This window comes from Psammomys obesus, unplaced genomic scaffold, assembly GCF_907164565.1.
Source record: "Psammomys obesus unplaced genomic scaffold, mPsaObe1.curated_primary_1811, whole genome shotgun sequence".
Classification (NCBI taxonomy): domain Eukaryota; kingdom Metazoa; phylum Chordata; class Mammalia; order Rodentia; family Muridae; genus Psammomys; species Psammomys obesus.
Window position 1 is genome coordinate 4,762,295 of NW_026596158.1, and position 16,306 is coordinate 4,778,600.

General features: G+C 48.9%; 1 protein-coding gene across 1 annotated transcript in view; it reads right to left on the bottom strand.

Moving 5' to 3' along the window:
• The window catches only part of Dpy19l3 (dpy-19 like C-mannosyltransferase 3), a 70,071-nt gene extending 55,267 nt beyond the window's left edge, over window positions 1–14,804 (bottom strand). The window contains exons 1-3 of the mRNA XM_055594935.1: window positions 14,620–14,804; window positions 12,989–13,130; window positions 10,167–10,300 (exon numbers count right to left, since the gene is read on the bottom strand). Coding sequence (XP_055450910.1) covers window positions 10,167–10,300; window positions 12,989–13,091 — 237 coding nt within the window. The 5' untranslated portion in view covers window positions 13,092–13,130; window positions 14,620–14,804. The remainder of the gene's footprint in view (window positions 1–10,166; window positions 10,301–12,988; window positions 13,131–14,619) is intronic.
• Window positions 14,805–16,306: the final 1,502 nt, after the last annotated feature.

Here is a 16,306-nt window from a genome sequence, read left to right on the forward strand (position 1 = left end):
ATTCTATTCTATTCTATTCTATTCTATTCTATTCTATTCTATTCTATTCTATTCTATTCTATTCTATTCTATTCTATTCTATTCTATTCTATTCTAGCCTAGCCTAGCCTAGCCTAGCCTAGCCTAGCCTAGCCTAGCCTATATAGACAGGTAGGTAGGCACGTAGAAACATATATATGTACATAAAACTTTTTTTTTTTTGGATGCAGTCTAGCTATATAGCCTTGGCTGGCTCAGGACTCATTCTGTAGACCAGGCTGGCCTCTATTTGACTGCTTCTGCCTCCTGAACTGGGGTTAAAGGCATACACTTCCATGAGCCACTTTTGTATTGTTTTAAAATCTGTCCAAAGGCTGGGCTATTTCCTCTCAATGTCTTTAGGAGTTTAAAAACCGTTTCCCAGGATAAGAAGAGTTTACATAATGCCTTTGGTGGTTTGGGTAAGAATGGCCTGCAAAAGCTCATAAATTTGAATGCTTAGTCACCAGGGAGGGGGATTATTTGAGAGGATTAGAAGGATTAGGAGGTGTGGTCTCACTGGAACACAAGTGGCCTTGTTGGAGGAGGTCTCACTAGGAGTGGGCTTGAGGGTTTAAAAAAAACCCACAATTTTAATGCTCTCTGAAACTGGAGAGCTATAAATTTACTCTAGTTATATTTTATAATTTTATATTTTATAATATAAAATCACTCTAGCCCTTCGCTGTATCCCCCGCGCTAAGCCCTACACTCTCAGAGTGCTCTATACTCGTTATTCTCCTGTGCACATAACGCAGTCTCCCACTTTACAGAGATTCCACGGGTCAAACTCAGGCTGTCAGGCTTATGTTGCCACACACCAGGCCACCTCAGTGGCTCAGAATTAATGTGTGTGTACACATACACACATATGTATGCATGCATACATACCCAATCTAATGTATCCAAGGCTGCCCTCAAACCCATTATGTAGCCCAGGATGACCCTGAACCTCTGCTCTTCCTCTCAATTGCTGGGCTTTGACAGGTCTGCTTCACCACTGTTCCATGTTTTCATGGTGTCACATTCTGTGAATGATTTTGCTGGGTTAACTTTTCCTGGAACCAGCTAAGTCCTTTTAATTTGTATACCCATATTTCCCTTTATCCTTGAATTCTCTGGGCAACACATTCTGTTTCACCTTTTCCTTCTTCTTTGGCTGGGACAGGAGTGTTTGCTATTGTCTTGCTGGCTGCCTCTTCACCTCCAACCCTTGACTAATCGCACTCCATCTGCTTCTGTTTACAAGCCTACCCAACTCCTCCTCCTGTGCTTTGTACAGTCCTGTCTGCAGGGTGCGGAATCCTGTTTGGTCCTATTTTCTCTTCCTTTTCTAAATTCTGTCGGCCCATGTTTCCTTTTCTTTTGTGGCCTTTCCTCTGTCTCTTTGTAAAAAACATGGACTTGGGATGGAGAGATGGCTCAGTGAAAGCACTTGCTGCTCTTGCAGAGGCTCTGTGCCCACATGGTGGCTCACAGCCACGGGTAACGCCCATTCTACGGGATCTGGTGCCCTCTTCTGGCCTCTGAGGGCACTGCATGCATGTGCTGCACATACATACATGCAGGCAAACACTCACAAATTTTTAAAAAAGTTTCTCTGCTTTGAATCTATCTTCCAAATTAGCAAATAGTTTATTTGGGGGGAGGGTCTTGCTGTGTAGTTGAGGCTGGCCTTACACTTTGCTCTCCTGCCTTAACCTCCTGAGTACGGGGGTTTCAGGCCTGCACCACTCTGCCTGGCTGTTGGTGCTGGATTTGGTTTTACTCTTCAAGTCTTTCCTTTTAAGTTTCCCAGTTTCTTCTCCCCTTTTCTCTTCCTGGATCATTTCACAACCTTCTGCTGGCACCTCCTGTGTAATCGGTCATTCTGAACATAACTGACAAGTTCCTCCTTGATCAGGTCCTTCCAGAAGGGCTGCGGTGGGAAGAGGTGAGGGAGACCCTCAGCAAAAGCTGCACTACAGTAGAGGCTGCTCTTCAAGAGCGGTTTCTCAGCCCGTCCTGGTGGTACATGGCTTTAATCCCAGCACTCAGGAAGCACAGTCAGAGGTAGGGAGAACTCTGTGTTCAAGGTCAGCCTGGTCTACATGGTGAGTCCCAGGCCAGCCGAGGCAATGTAGTGAGACCCTGGGAATGATTTCTTTAGTTTTCCCTTCAGTTTAGTAAACAGTGACTGACAATTTGTTCTACTAAATTGCCATGTCCTTCATGTCATACGGTCAACCTGTTAGGGCTCCTTCCATTCTCTCTAGCTACAGTCTCTGTCACAGAGGCACACCCGGAAAAACTGCTTTGTGGCTCCCGCGCCCGTTCCTATGTCCCGTTAGGGCATGGTGGCTTTGTCTCTGGGGCATGCCTGTGCCTCAGGCCTAGCTATACTCTGCAGCTTCACCTGAAGGCTGAACTGGAGAGCCCTCCCTCTGCGCTGAACACTCCCCTGGAAGTCATTTGCTTGCAACAAGTCTTCTTAGATTCAGGGGACACAAGGCCTGGGCGCAGTGTGGTAGAGCTTGCCTTGTGTGCACAAGCCTCATAAGGAAGGAATGGAGGGAGGGAGAGAAAGGGAATCCAGCTCTCCTCATTTTCCTTAATTGTCCTGACACAATTTTGAGATGAGTAGAAAGTGACATGTTTTCACTGCCACTTTAAAGCGAGAAGTTAAGTAAGTAATTTTGGAAATTTAATGACACAATTAGTAACATTCCAACTCTTCAAAATTGGGGCACATTCACAGAGTAAAATAAACAAGGCTATGCGCACGTCAAGTCTGCCGAACACACTTTTTATCTAATAACGGTGCAGGCTCGGTGAGGACTTGTAACCACCTATGTAAGGTGTATGTGATATGGTATGAGGAGATATGGAGAATTACACATATGATATTGGGTTTTCTAGGTAAAACACATATGCATGTAAGATGAAAAATTGAAGGAACAACACAATTCTTTGTGGTGTTAGCAGAAATGAAACCCAGGCATGCACAGACCAGCCAAATACTCTACCACTAAAGCACTCTTTCACCTTCAGCATTCAAAACTGTTTTTCCCCTGATCATGCTCCGTGTGTGTGTGTGTGTGTGCGCGCGTGAACCCAGGGCCTAAGCAAATTCTCTACCACTGAACTACATCTCTGACCAATTTTTACCTTGTTTACATTGAGACGGGGTCTCTATAAGCTCCCCATGTTGGCTTTAAACTTACTCTGCAGTCCTTCGACTCAGCATCCCGAGCAGCTGGTCCGGCCAGCTCTACAAACAGTTCATGATTAAAGTAATGTGTACTGAAGCTGGGTGTGGTGGTGTGTGCCTTTGATCCAGCATTCAGGAGGCAGAGACAAGTGGATCCCTGTGAATTCAAGGCTAGTCTAGACTACATTTCCAGGACAGCCAGGGCTACACAGTGAGACACTGTCAAAACACAGAAAGTGTGTGTGTGTGTGTGTGTGTGTGTGTGTGTGTGTGTGTGTGTGTATTCCTAAATGTGTAAGTACAACCTGCTCTGCCGATATAATGTATGCATGTATGTATGTTTTCAGGGCTAATCAGTTAGTATTAGATAACCAACCGGTGTGCCCTGCCCTATTTCTAACAGCAGTTAAAAAAGACATCATGAACTTAAGTGGGTATTTGGGAGGGTTTAAAGGAAAGCGAAGGGAGAAATGATGTAATCATAAACAAACAAAAGGTAGTAGTGAGTCCTCAGGAATGTTCTTCATCTGAAAGTCTGTTTCACCATCACAGGCACGTATAACAACAAATAAAAACGCAGTAAAGGTGCAATAAATGAACGCGTAATGGCTGTGCAGGTTGTCTACGGCCCCTGCTGACGGCTGTCATTAAAATGCGCTGCCCGGCTCCCGCCCACCACGACTAACAAGGTCCCTCTGACCCAGCTCCGGAAGGATCCCCCCAGCAGCCAGCTGCCTCCCCCTCCTCCCTTCCCTTCCTGCAACCCCACAGGTCCACCCTGCTTCACGCACAAGCTTATTCACTTAGCCCCAGTAATGCTCTGGGCTTTAAGGGCAGCGCAGCAAGTAACAGTGTGGACTGTGCCCTACAGTCTGCTTTGATTATAATAAGCAAGAGTGGAAGAAGCGGGCTACACTTAAAGGCCAATTTAAAGCTAAGGTTTCTACTAAGTTTAAAAAAAAGAAAACCAACATAAACTGTACTGAGCACACTGCAGACACCAGGGCATGTATTTTTAAATCTATAACATTTGAAGCTTCATGGCAAGGAAAATAAACCACAGTGACTGAACAGAAGGAAATAGCCTCTAACCCGTAAACGAAGCTGAGAAAGGGACGAATACACACTCTGTGCCCTGCCTAAGCCAGTCTCTCCTTCAGTTTTCAAATTGACGTCAAAGGTTCCCACTTTTCAAACTCTAACAAGGCAAAGAACAGTCCAAAATCTATTCTGAAGCAGACTGTCACACATTCAAGGTGAGCCTGGGTTATCCCAGCATTCCAATGAAGTGGCTGAGGTGACGACACCCTGCCCCGATCTTGCCCTGACTCTACTGTCTGCCCTGGCACTGCTCCCCCAGGCACCCCTGAATGATCATGTCCTCTTGGCCAACACACCTGGGATTTTCCATGACCCTGACCATAGCCTGGGCTATGCAATGAGATGTTAGCTTAAAAATCAAGTCAAACTTAAACCAGTAAATCACTGGAAACACAGAAACTTAATGAACACAGAAACTTATCTTACAGCGGATTATTTGTCATCTTTGAATAATCAGCAATTCCAAGTACTCAAAAAACAAAGTATTTTCACTAAAACATAGTTTAGTGCCAGGCAAGGGCACTCGCCTTTAATCTCAGCACTCAGGAGGCAGAGGAATGCAGATCTGTGAGTTTGAGGCCAGCCTGATCTACATACTGAGTTCTAAGACAGCCAGGGCTACACAGTGAGACCCTGCCTCAAAACAAAAAGAGATACTTCTCCAATAGTCAGTGAGACTCTGGGCTCAGTGGTAGCCACCACGGGACAGGGGTGGTGGGTGGAGGAAACCTGTGAGAGGATATGCCAGCTTGCAACTTCCCAGATGGCACTGGAGGCACAAAAAGATACCGTCCAGGCTTCTCTTTCTTTCCCATTCTATACACTTTTGAAACAATCTCACCCACACATCTACAAGCTGGTAATATGAAAATGTCCGTTTTTCAACACAGATGGGGCGCCTGCCTTCCGAGCTGCACAGCCAGCTTCCTCGACTCCCTATCTTTAGCGTGACAACTCTGAGATCGCCTTGAGTATCAAAAGTCAGCTGGGGGTGGTGGCGGGGCAGTCAGGAGTTCAGGACCAGCCTGGTACACGGTGGTTCCTGGTGGCACACGGTGACACCTGGTCTTTGGAAGTAACTTCTAAGCCCCGGGAATGGAGAATCTGGCTGTTCTTAGGCCCCCATTCCAACTCACTGTGAGTGGAGCCACCCATGGGCAAGTAAAGCCAGGAGACTGAGCCAGCCATGAAGAGTAGGCCAATAGCCTGCCTCCATGGCTTCTGCTTGAGTTCCTACCTCCAGGTTCCTGCCCGACTTCCTTCAGTGACAGCCTGTAATATGGAAGTATAACCCGAAACAACCACTTCCCTACCCGAGTCGCTTCTGGTCGTGGTGTTTCATCACAGCGACAGAAACCCTAAGAGATGCGTCTACACTGGATCTTAGGTGAGCTGCCCCGGCTGGCTTCCAGCCACACAGTGCCGCAGGGACGTGCCAGCAGGGCACTTAACCTGACCTCACAGGGAAGGGCAGGGGTGCTTGGGCTCAGGGTGCCCCAGGCTGCCCTACATCTCTCCCTTCAGCCACTTCCCGCCTGTGTCTCTGTGACACCTTCAAGTTCAGCACGTCCCCGAGTTCTAGGAGTCCTTCTAGCCAGCTGCTCGTCCCCAGGGGCTCGTGAGCACCTCTGAATGTACAGCCAACTGCTCAGAAGTGAGAGCCATCTGGGTATCCCTCAACCTGAGACTGAAGTTTGGCCCCCCTTTTTTTTTTTTTTTGAGATATGTCACTGTAGCTGGCCTGAAACTCAGGAGACCTGCCTGCCTCTGCCTCCCAAGTGCTGGGATTAAAGGTGTGTGCCACCATGCCCAGCTACAACCAGCGTCTGTAGCCAGGGCAGTTTTGCCCAGGACTAGTTCTCATCCTTGGAGGTTTGGCCAAACTGGTGGCAGCTGAAGAACCAAATATGGCACCGTTAGGAAGAATGGCAGATGCGGCCGGCCGGCCACCACGCTGCTCACAGAACACATCCGGTCATCACTGACCTCTCTGCCCTGCCTTCTGTGAAAAACATCACCTTCCATAAAACGAAACAAAAACTATCCTTCAGGTCGACTTCCTAGAAAACTGTGACTCAACCCACTTCTGTCCGATTCCATACAGCCCCTGAAGCCTTACGTGAAGGGAGTGCAAACTCAAGCTCCCCAAAGAAGCCGCGTCTGTGTGGACAGCTGCGGACAGAGACAGACCCTCTCCAGTCACCTTTAGTCTCAGTCTCTTTTGTCCCCAGCCTCTAATCTAGAGCATCTGCCTCACTGGTGAGACTTTCAGCATGGACTCACTTAGCAAACCAGTAGCTTCTCACAGATTCAAAATGAAGGAGGTCATCAGAAGGTACCCAGAACCCACAGCAGAGACCTCCCCGCCACCCCCAACTCTGCCATAATCTCTGTCCTAGTTTGCTTTCTACTGCTGTGGGCAATTTTATTTGTCTTATACATCCAGCCGATCATAAAGGGAAGTCAGGGCAGAAACTCAAGGAAGGAATGGAAGCCGGTGCCACCTGCCCAGAGACGGCGCTGCTCCCAGTGGGCTGGAGCCTCCTGTGCAATCACTGCTCAGTTATGGGCCAGTCTGCTGGCGGCATTTTCTCAAGTGAGGCTTCCTCTTCCCAGATGACTCAAGCTTGAGTCAAGCTGACACATACTTGGTGTCCCCACCGGAGGGTCTGAATAAATGCGCTGATCTAGGATTCTTTTGGTCTGTGGCCAGAGGTTCCTGTACCTCTCCCACAGCAGCATGCGGCACTTGGGGCAACATGAACCCACACCCGGGCTATGCGAACTTGTGTTGGCTCACAACAACTACCTCTCATTCCACTTGGAGCCAGAGCTGCGCAGTGTACACAAGGTCCTTTTCACACTCCCACACCTCTTCCTTACTGTGCTCACAGAACGCTGCCCCCCGCCCCCCTGCCTCCTGCCTGATTCAGGACGGGTCAACTTTGGAGCTGCTTCCCTGCGATCTCCCTGCTCCTTTTTACCATGTAGGTCTTGGTTTCCACGTCTGACCCTCGAGGACTCAGCTTTCCCTGGAATCTAAGGAGACCTCTAGTCACGCATCATCTGCTTTCAATTTTCTTTCTGATTTTGTCCCCCTCATCAAGATTAAGTTAAACGCCTCCTTCAAGGCCGGATTCCCAGGCCTCGAGGAGTGCCTGGCTCACAAAAGATAATCGCTTACTGAGTATCCTAATTGGATATTCAGTCTCATGGAATCCGTTGAACAGGATTAACTCAGCAGTGGGCTCTGGCTCTATTCTGCCCTCCTCAATCCATTCTCCACAGCGCAGCCTGAGGTACCTCCCAGGGAGGCGCTGGGGCCTGGGTAGGTACAAGGCTCAACACATGCTCAGGAGCCATCTTCTCTCAGACAAGAACACAGGCCCTTTGCCAACCGGCTGTTTCCACACTCAGTCTACCCTTTCTGCAGTGAGAATTTTGGGATTTTGGTTTCTTTAAAGACACAAAACTACCGTAAGAATGGTTTTGCTTTAATCCCAGGTGTGGGGCTGCTTTGTATGATTTGCCTCGTGCTCTAGCAGAGGCGTGGTTTTGCCAGCTGCAGACAGTTTCTTCGACCCTGTTGTTTGGAATTCTGGGAATGTTTCAGCAGGTCTAGGAACACTAGGGCCCTGATAGGCGGGGTTGGTAGTTGTTGGTTGTTCAGGGGGGTTGCAGGAAGTTTGTTAGTAGTTCTGCTCAAAAAAGAAATAAAAGAAAATTAGATTCCCACCTGTCTCTCCCTCTCTGCTCCTTCCTGTGGCATTCATCTCCCCTCCATGGGTCTCCTCTTTTGTTCACCTTCCAGGATGTCTTAACCAATAACTTCTAGAAAACCTTCCCTGGCTTCCTTAGAACTCCATCTGCCCAGGAGCACAGGTTCAGGATCTGCGCCCCTATCTGATCCCTGCATTCTTCTCAAGAGTATCACACGGAGGCAGGATCTTATTTGTTTATACTGCTCCCATTAAGCACAGGGCCTGCTTAATACCACGGGTGCCTGAAACATATTTACTCCATTTGGTATGCTTGACAAGCTGAAGCCCTTGTTACTCCACGCTCTCCATAGAATTTAGTTCTGTGTTACCCATAAAACGGGTGTCCAACCCTGGACCGAAGCAGCAGCACAGCGTGGCACAATGGCTACTGTGACCCAGAGAAAAGCCCAGGGTGGCCAAGCACCTTGCTGAGGAGGTACAGCCTTTCAAGGATGTGAGCAAGGCCACTCAGACCTCAAACAGCTTGACTCAATTGTTGTAATTAATTACATGGTTCCTTTCAACGTCTTCCTGCCACATTGCTACAAGCATTTAACTGTGGCCACACAGTCCCATGGACCCATTTTAGCCTTTATTCAAAATGAAGATATTAGTGTTCATCAAGAGGGATCCACGTGGGGCTGGAGAGCGGCTCAGCAGTTAAGTGCACTTGCTGCTCTTCCGGAGGACCAGGGCTCAGCTCCCAGCACCCACATCCAGTGGCTCAAACCGCCTCTGACTCCAGGGGACCTGATCCTCTCTTCTGGACTCTCTCAGGCACCTGCACCCACAGCCCGGTGCCCACACATGCATGCACGCTATACATAAATAATAAAAGAAATCCTAATAAAGCAAGGCGTGTGCAACGTGAAAGCTTCCTTCTGTGAAGTCACAGGCATGCCCTGACACAATGCCAGCAGGTTCTAGAAATTCCGAGAAAGACAGAAAGAAAACAAAATGATATTTAGAGAGTCAGCCTTGTCCCTCCACTCTCAAGAAAATGATGACTTTTCCACTCAAACCCATCTGCACACACTGACGAGGGCTCCAGCTGAGTTTCTTCCTTTTTTTTTTTGCCTATTGCAACTGACAGAAAAAAAATAAATTAAAATTAAAAAAAAATTTCCACCATAACCCAGTCTATACATAATCAAAACTAAAAGTAACAAACTAATCCTCAAGTCAGGCGGTGGTGACACACTCTAATCTCAGCACTTGGGAGGTAAGGCAGGTGGATCTCTGTGAGTTCAAGGCCAGCCTGGTCTACAGAGTGAGTTCTAGGACAGACAGGGCTAGAAGAGAAAACCCTGTCTAGATTTCACTGAAAAGCATGACTCACAGCTTAACATACCAGTTCTATAACCCACATTGTGGTAAATACTTACACTTTAAAATAACTATAGTAAAACTAAATTGATTTAAAAAAAATTCAATTTTATTGCTTTTTCTTTCTTCTTTCTGCATGTGTATAGGGGGACAGGGTACACAGGCACATATGTGCACTTGTATGTGAGTGAGTGGAGGTCAGAGGTCATTCCTCACAAGCTGTCCGTGTTGAGTTTTAGGAGATGGAGTCTCTACTGCAGCCTGGGATTGTTAGGGTACACTACCACGGCGGGCTTTTTACGTGAGAGCTAGAGATTTGAACTCAGATCTTCACTTTTTCAGATGGGGGGAGGGTCTTACTATGTAGCCCAGGCTAGCCTCAAATCCACAACCCTTCTGCCTCTCTCCCTAGTGCTGGGGCAATTCAGATACCACCATCCTAATGAGAAACACCTTTGACCATACAAATTCTGATTTTTAAATGATGACGACTTAAGAGTCTTTTTACCTTGGAGTCACACCCTCTCAAGATCCTGGAATCTTTTCTCTTTTGAGGGGGCCAGGGTTCCTGTGACCCAGGCAGCTCTTTGAATGTCTCAGCTTCCTGTCTCCACCTCCTAGGGCCTGGGATTACAGAGATGCACTACCGTGCCAGGATAAGAGAATGGACTGGATTCTCATGGTTCAACTGCGTGCTCAGTCATCCGTCTACACGGTTGGCTACTGGGAAGCAAGGGGGATCAACATATAAGGGTCCCAGGAGTCCATACCTTAATATTGGAAAACCACAAGTCATTCTCATGCAGGGTGGCCAGGTAAACAGACGTAAGGAGCCCAATGCAAAGGGCCACAGCTCCACCGACTGCGGAGGACAGAAGCTTCCAGAACCTTCCAGAGGCTCGGCCTTTCAGAAGGGTGAAACACATGAAACAAGAGGTTAGAACTTCGAGACAGCTCCACCGTTACGAGCACTTGCTGCTCTTGCAGATGACCTGAGCTTGGTTCCCAGCACTCAGGCAGCTCACACCACCAGCCAGTCCAGCTAGAGGGGATGTGATGTTCTCTTCTGTCCTGTGCACGCACGCACGCGCGCACACACCCCCCCCCACACACACACACACACACACACCACAAACATACGGATGCATAATTAAAAATAAAAATAAAATTTACAGAAACAACAGAGTACTTTAAAGGACATACAAACTAGGAAAACTACAAATGTAGGTTTAAGGATAACTAGGAAGGATGAATGTTCTAGTAGGGAACAATGAAGGACACAGATAGGCAATGACAAAAGAAAAAAATGGCCAATAAATGTTAACAGACAGAAGAGAATATGTTAAAATTCATTTAAATCTCCTAGCATTGACAAAAGAACAAGCTCCACTTTAAAATTTCCTGGCGAATACGAAATTTAAAATTGCCAATACATGAGCCTTGGGTGTGGCTCAGTGAAGGAGCACCTGCTTAGCATGTCCAGCAATGCAAGAGTGATAAACATAAGCAGAGCTTAAAAGCTGCTTTGGAAATGTGCTGGCTAGTGTTTGTGTCAACTTGACCAAAGCTAGAACTTCAGCTGAGAAAGCGCCTCCCTAAGATTGGCTGCGGGCAAATGCATAGTGGATTTTCCTAATTAGTGGTTGAGATGGGAGGGCCAGGCGTATGGGCAGTGCAACTGCTGGTCCTGGGTTCTCTAAGAAAGCAGGCTGAGCAAGCCACGAGGAGCAAGCCAGTGAGCAGCACCCACGGCCTCCGCATTAGGTCCTGCCTCCGGGTTTCTGGCCCGCTTGAGTGCTGACCTGACTTCCTATGGCGATGAACAGTGATATGGAAATATAAGCAGAGCAAACCCTTTCCTCCCCAAGTTGCTTTTGCTCATGGTATTTCATCACAGCCACAGAAACCCTAACGAAGATGGAAATGGATTTAAATACACAAACATCTTGGGGACCAGAGAGATGGCTCAGAAATTAAGAGCACCAGGTGCCGTTCGTTCCCAGCACTCACACGGTGATGAACTGTCTGTGACTCCCTCTTCTGACCGCCTGGCACATGTGCCTGGTGTACCTGCGGAAGGTTCAGGACATGGAAAGGGAAGAGAAGCAGCTTCCCGAACAGCACATGGATCTTGCTCGGCTTCCTAGAGCCACATTTGACTGCTGAGGGCAACCAATGGTGACGGCAACATTCAGTCAGCAAGGTCAACACTGTCCTCTGTGCCACCCTCAGGAGGAGGCTTTTCCTTCTTTTTAAAACTTGTCTTTAATTTTCATGCTTGCTTTTTTTCTGACATGATTTTTATAGAATGGGCAATCTTCACAGTTTTTTTGTTTTTTTATTTAAAACAAACCAAAACAGGGGGCTGAAACAATGGCTCAGCATTTAAGAGCACTTACTCCTCCAGCAGAGGACCCAGGTTCAGCTCCCATCACCTGCAGCTCACAACCATCGGTACCCCAGTTCCAGGGAGTCTAATATCCAAGTCTGACCTCAGAGGACACCAGGCATACAAGTAGCGTGCATACACACATGCTGGCAAAAGCCCTCATACACATACATAAAAATAAAGAAAGAAATCTTTAAAAACAAGCAAGAAACAGTCTAGGGGCTGGTGAGGCAGCTCAGCGAGTGAGGGCACTTGCTGCCAAGAGCGATAACCCGAGTTTAATCTCTGCAACCCACACGGTGGGAAGAGGGAACAAATTCCTGCTGGTGGTCCTCCGAACTTCACGCCCATGTTCTGTTGAGCCACCACACACAAGATAAATAAATGAAATTAAAAAAAAAAAGAAAGACACAATCTAACATAAAATTTAATTGTACATCATCATCAGAAACTACTCCAAATTACCTAATATGCAGTGGCTCGCATCAGCTTCGCCGAGTGGCTCTGCTTTCCAACAGAGATTTTTTTACCTTATTAAACAGCCTTCTCTGCTACCTACTAGCTCTGGCTGCTAAGGATTCATCTGGCTACAGAGGATTAATTATACGTCTGATACAGAAAATGCCTGGTGGGTGTGGAGCGCTTCATGCTGACCAGGGGCCACGTAGCCACTGTTCAACATTATATAAAGGATCCACCAAGTTCTCCTTTTCCCCCTGCCCTCCATTCCTCCATTCCTACCTACTCCCCCGCCCCCCCCCCCCCCAATAAAGCAAAAGAAGTAACTCTAGGAGGCTGACTGAATACAAAGCACTAAATTTCCTTTTCAAAGGCTTTAGTGAAGTGAGACTCAGGCAAGATAAGGCTGCCTGGACTGTACAGCACACACAGACAGGCAAGGTACTATGGGAAGAGACAGTCGGGCAGGCAGGTGAAGCAGCACTTGAAAGGACCTGATGACACTGCCACAGTAAGTTAATCAGCAGACAACTTTTACTGAGGATTCTTCCTCACCAAAGCTCTTTTACTGATTACAGCTGAAAAGCCAATACAATCAAAGTACAGTCAGAATATCCTGGTGCTGGCACGAGTGTCCTTCCTAAGTCTCACCATTTTTTTTTTTTTACCCTACTAGATTGTGACATATGTTAATACGCAGAAGGAAAAGTAATCCAAAATGCTGCTTTAGTTCCAATCACCTACCAGATGGCAATTTCTTTTCCAACTTCACATCTTCTTTCGGTAATGGAAAATCCTCAGAAACTTCGATGGTTTTTGTCTCTTTTCTTTGCCGGATGTACATCATGATGTCAAAGAGTCATTCGCATCGTTCTTCCAACCACGCCTACAAACAACACCCAGATTAAATGCCCAACAGATAATGCCCCCCAATACGCCCTTAAGTCTTGACTTAGCCTGCTGGCCCTTGCTCAGCAGACCCTCCCTTTGCAAATCTTAAATCAGCCTTTAAAGACACAACACAAATATTTAACTCAACCACTTTTGTGCAGCACCTGTTCCTCAGCAGGCACTGCCAGGAGTCAGGGATCCAGGTGAGCCACACGAAGAAGCCCAGCCCTTCTTCCAGGAAGCCATCTTGGATGCTCCACGCCTTGAGAGGTTTCTCCCTCCCCGATTCCGTAACACTAACCGTGTGCGATTTGTTGCGTGACAGTTTTACATTATTTTCTACAGTTCCTACGGAGGGTAACGGGTCCGATTCTCCCACATAACTGACCACGTGCGAGGGATTCCTAGTAAACTTGTGACGGGCAGATTCTGAAGAACTGAAACATCGTTTCTGACACCTGAAGGTTAACACCTATGTTCTTAAAAGAAAAAAAAAATCCCTGCCAAGCGTTATGCCTGGGTGCCAAAGACAGCGAGGGGCTGTGCCAATCAGGGTGGCTGCTCCCCCTGGGGAGCAAAGAGTGGGTGTAGCTGCAGGAGCAGTTACCTAGTTTGGAAGCTGTGAGGGGGAGGCGGGGGTGTAGTGGTGGTGAGTAAGCCAGCTTCAGTCCCCCGGGGAACATCTTGCCTCGTTCCTCTGACTAATGAATAGCGTTTTACTAATTACCTATTAAAGAGAAGGAGTGGCCGGGCGCAATGATTTCGGCCGCTAATCTCACCTGCACTCGAGGTACCAAAGTCTATTTATCTAACGGGAAAGCCACTTGCTCAACACAACAGGGGAAGCCAACACCACACAAATGCTTTTGCCAAGATTCGTTCGTTCAAAAATGATGGGAAGGAACACTGGCTTAAATGATGTGCCTCAAAGCACAAGAAACGGGAGAAAAGTGAGGGAGAGGGAGGGAGAGAGGGGGGGGGGGGGGTTGGAATCTTTTCGAAGTCTTGCAGCCACAGCTGGAACCCTGTCCCCTGTGGGCGAGCCATGCCCCGCCAGCCCTAGACAGGGTAGGGGCTCTAGGGGGTCCACCCTTCACGCACCCTCAGCCTGTTGAGGCAGAAAGTTAACAAACACGCCAGGTGCTAATTACGAGACGCGTCGGGGTGGCAACAACCCCACGAACGAGGAAACAAAAAGTTGATCCGGCCAGCCGGACGCAAAGCCCCGGCCGGCCAGACCTCAGCACAGGGACCCGAAGGCAATTCCTGCACCGCCGACGGGGGACGCGCGCCGCCACCGCGCACCTGGAGCCACTCCCCTGCGCACCTGGCGAGCCCACGCGAGGGCCAGGTGCCGGCCAGCCGGCCCGGGGACCGTCGAGGCACGGGCTCCGGCTCCGAGACGCTCCCTCCCACGCCCCGCCCACGTGTCCCGTAGACACTGCGCGTCCACTTCCCTCGCGGCCCGACCCGCAGCCACAGACCTGCGGCCTCAGCAGTCCCTCGCGGGCGGCTCGGGATTGGCAAGGAAGCACGCCGAGCACCCGGGCCCCGGGGACGCGCCCACACCACCGGCAACAGCGAGGTGGCAGACCCGGAGGACCCAGCGGCCGCCGGCTCCGTGCGGCGCGGCGCGAGGCTGGGCCTGGGGGGCATCTGCAGCCCCGGGAAGGGGCGCGCCAGGGAGGCCGGGCCGCTGCCGCTGCGTTCATTGGTCCCAGGAGCTGCTCGTTAAGGCAGGGCCCCGCCCCCGCCTCCCGCGCTGCCCCGCCCCGTCTCGTGCGGCGCAGGCCGGAAGGAAGAGCTGCACTTCCGCTCAGAGGCCCGCTGCCCGCTAGGTTCGGGAGCGGGATTTAGGTTTGGCGTGTTTCCGTGTTCGGAAGCCCTGCTGCCGGGAGGAGAGGTTGGTTACCCAGTCTTGGGGAGACCAGACCAGCTCCACCTCCTGGCCCCTGTGCCCAGCTCTCTGTGCTTTTGACTGTTTAGTGACAAAACCCGCAGGCACGTTTGGGTCCGCAAAGACAACGCTCCTCATTCCCCACATCCCCAACCCACTCACACCCACGTCCGTCCCCATCCTCGGCCGCGTTGTCTGTGCTCTGGGCTTTGTTGTTAATTATTCCCCTTGGCGTGCCCCTACAGAGTCGAGTCCTGGATATTACTCTTAGTTTGCTTGTCAGCCCTTTTTCCTCTCTTTGAGACAGGGTTTCGCCATGTAGCTCTGGGTGGCCTGAAACTGTATGTAGACGAGTTTGGCCTCAAACTCAGGGCTCCCTCCGCCTCTGCCTCCTGAGTGCTGGTTATAATAAGGGTGTGCGATACTGTACCCAGATTGGGTTTTGGTAGTGCACGGAGGCCTGTCATCTAATTCCAACAGAAACTGCTTCTTTCGCCCTGCCGGTCCCGGTTAGATCTTTTCCCCCTTTGGGTATGAGCTGTGAATACCAAGAACACTCTGCTCAGAATGTTCTCTTATTCCTTAAAGTGACTTGGGGACAGTGTAAGTGCTCTGAGGTCCGTGTCTCTGCAGGAGGCAGAGATATTCTGCTGGGACGATATTCACTGGGACTGGAGAGATGGCTCAGAGGTGAAGAGCACTGGCTACTCTAAAGGTCCTGGGTTCAATTCCCAGCAACCACATGGTGGCTCATAACCATCTATAACGAGCTGGCGTGCAGGCATACGTGCAGGCAGAATACTGTATAAATAATAAATAAATCTTAAAAAAAGAAAAAATGTTCACCTCATGTTATGTCATGTTAAAATAGACCTGAATGTATTTGACCTTTGTCTGGGGCTCATTCATTTTCCCCCAGACACCTGGGATTCTCAAGGGAGACTATATTACCTTTGTTTACAGTAAAAAAAAAAAAAAAAAAAAAAAAAAAAAAATCCCACCTTAGGGCTGCCTAGATGGCTCAGCAGTTAAGAGCCGCTTTGCAAAAGACCCAGATTTGATCCCGGAACCCATGTTGCAGCTCACAACCACCTGTAACTCCAGTTCCAGGGGATCTGATGCTCTTTTCTGGCCTCTCTGGGCATCAGACACACACGGTATACATACATACATTCAGGGAAGACGATGATACACACAAAATAAAAAGAAATCTATAAGGATGCCCTACCTCCCTGCTGTCCTCTGTCCTCGGCGGCTGTAATCTTGCCACGTGT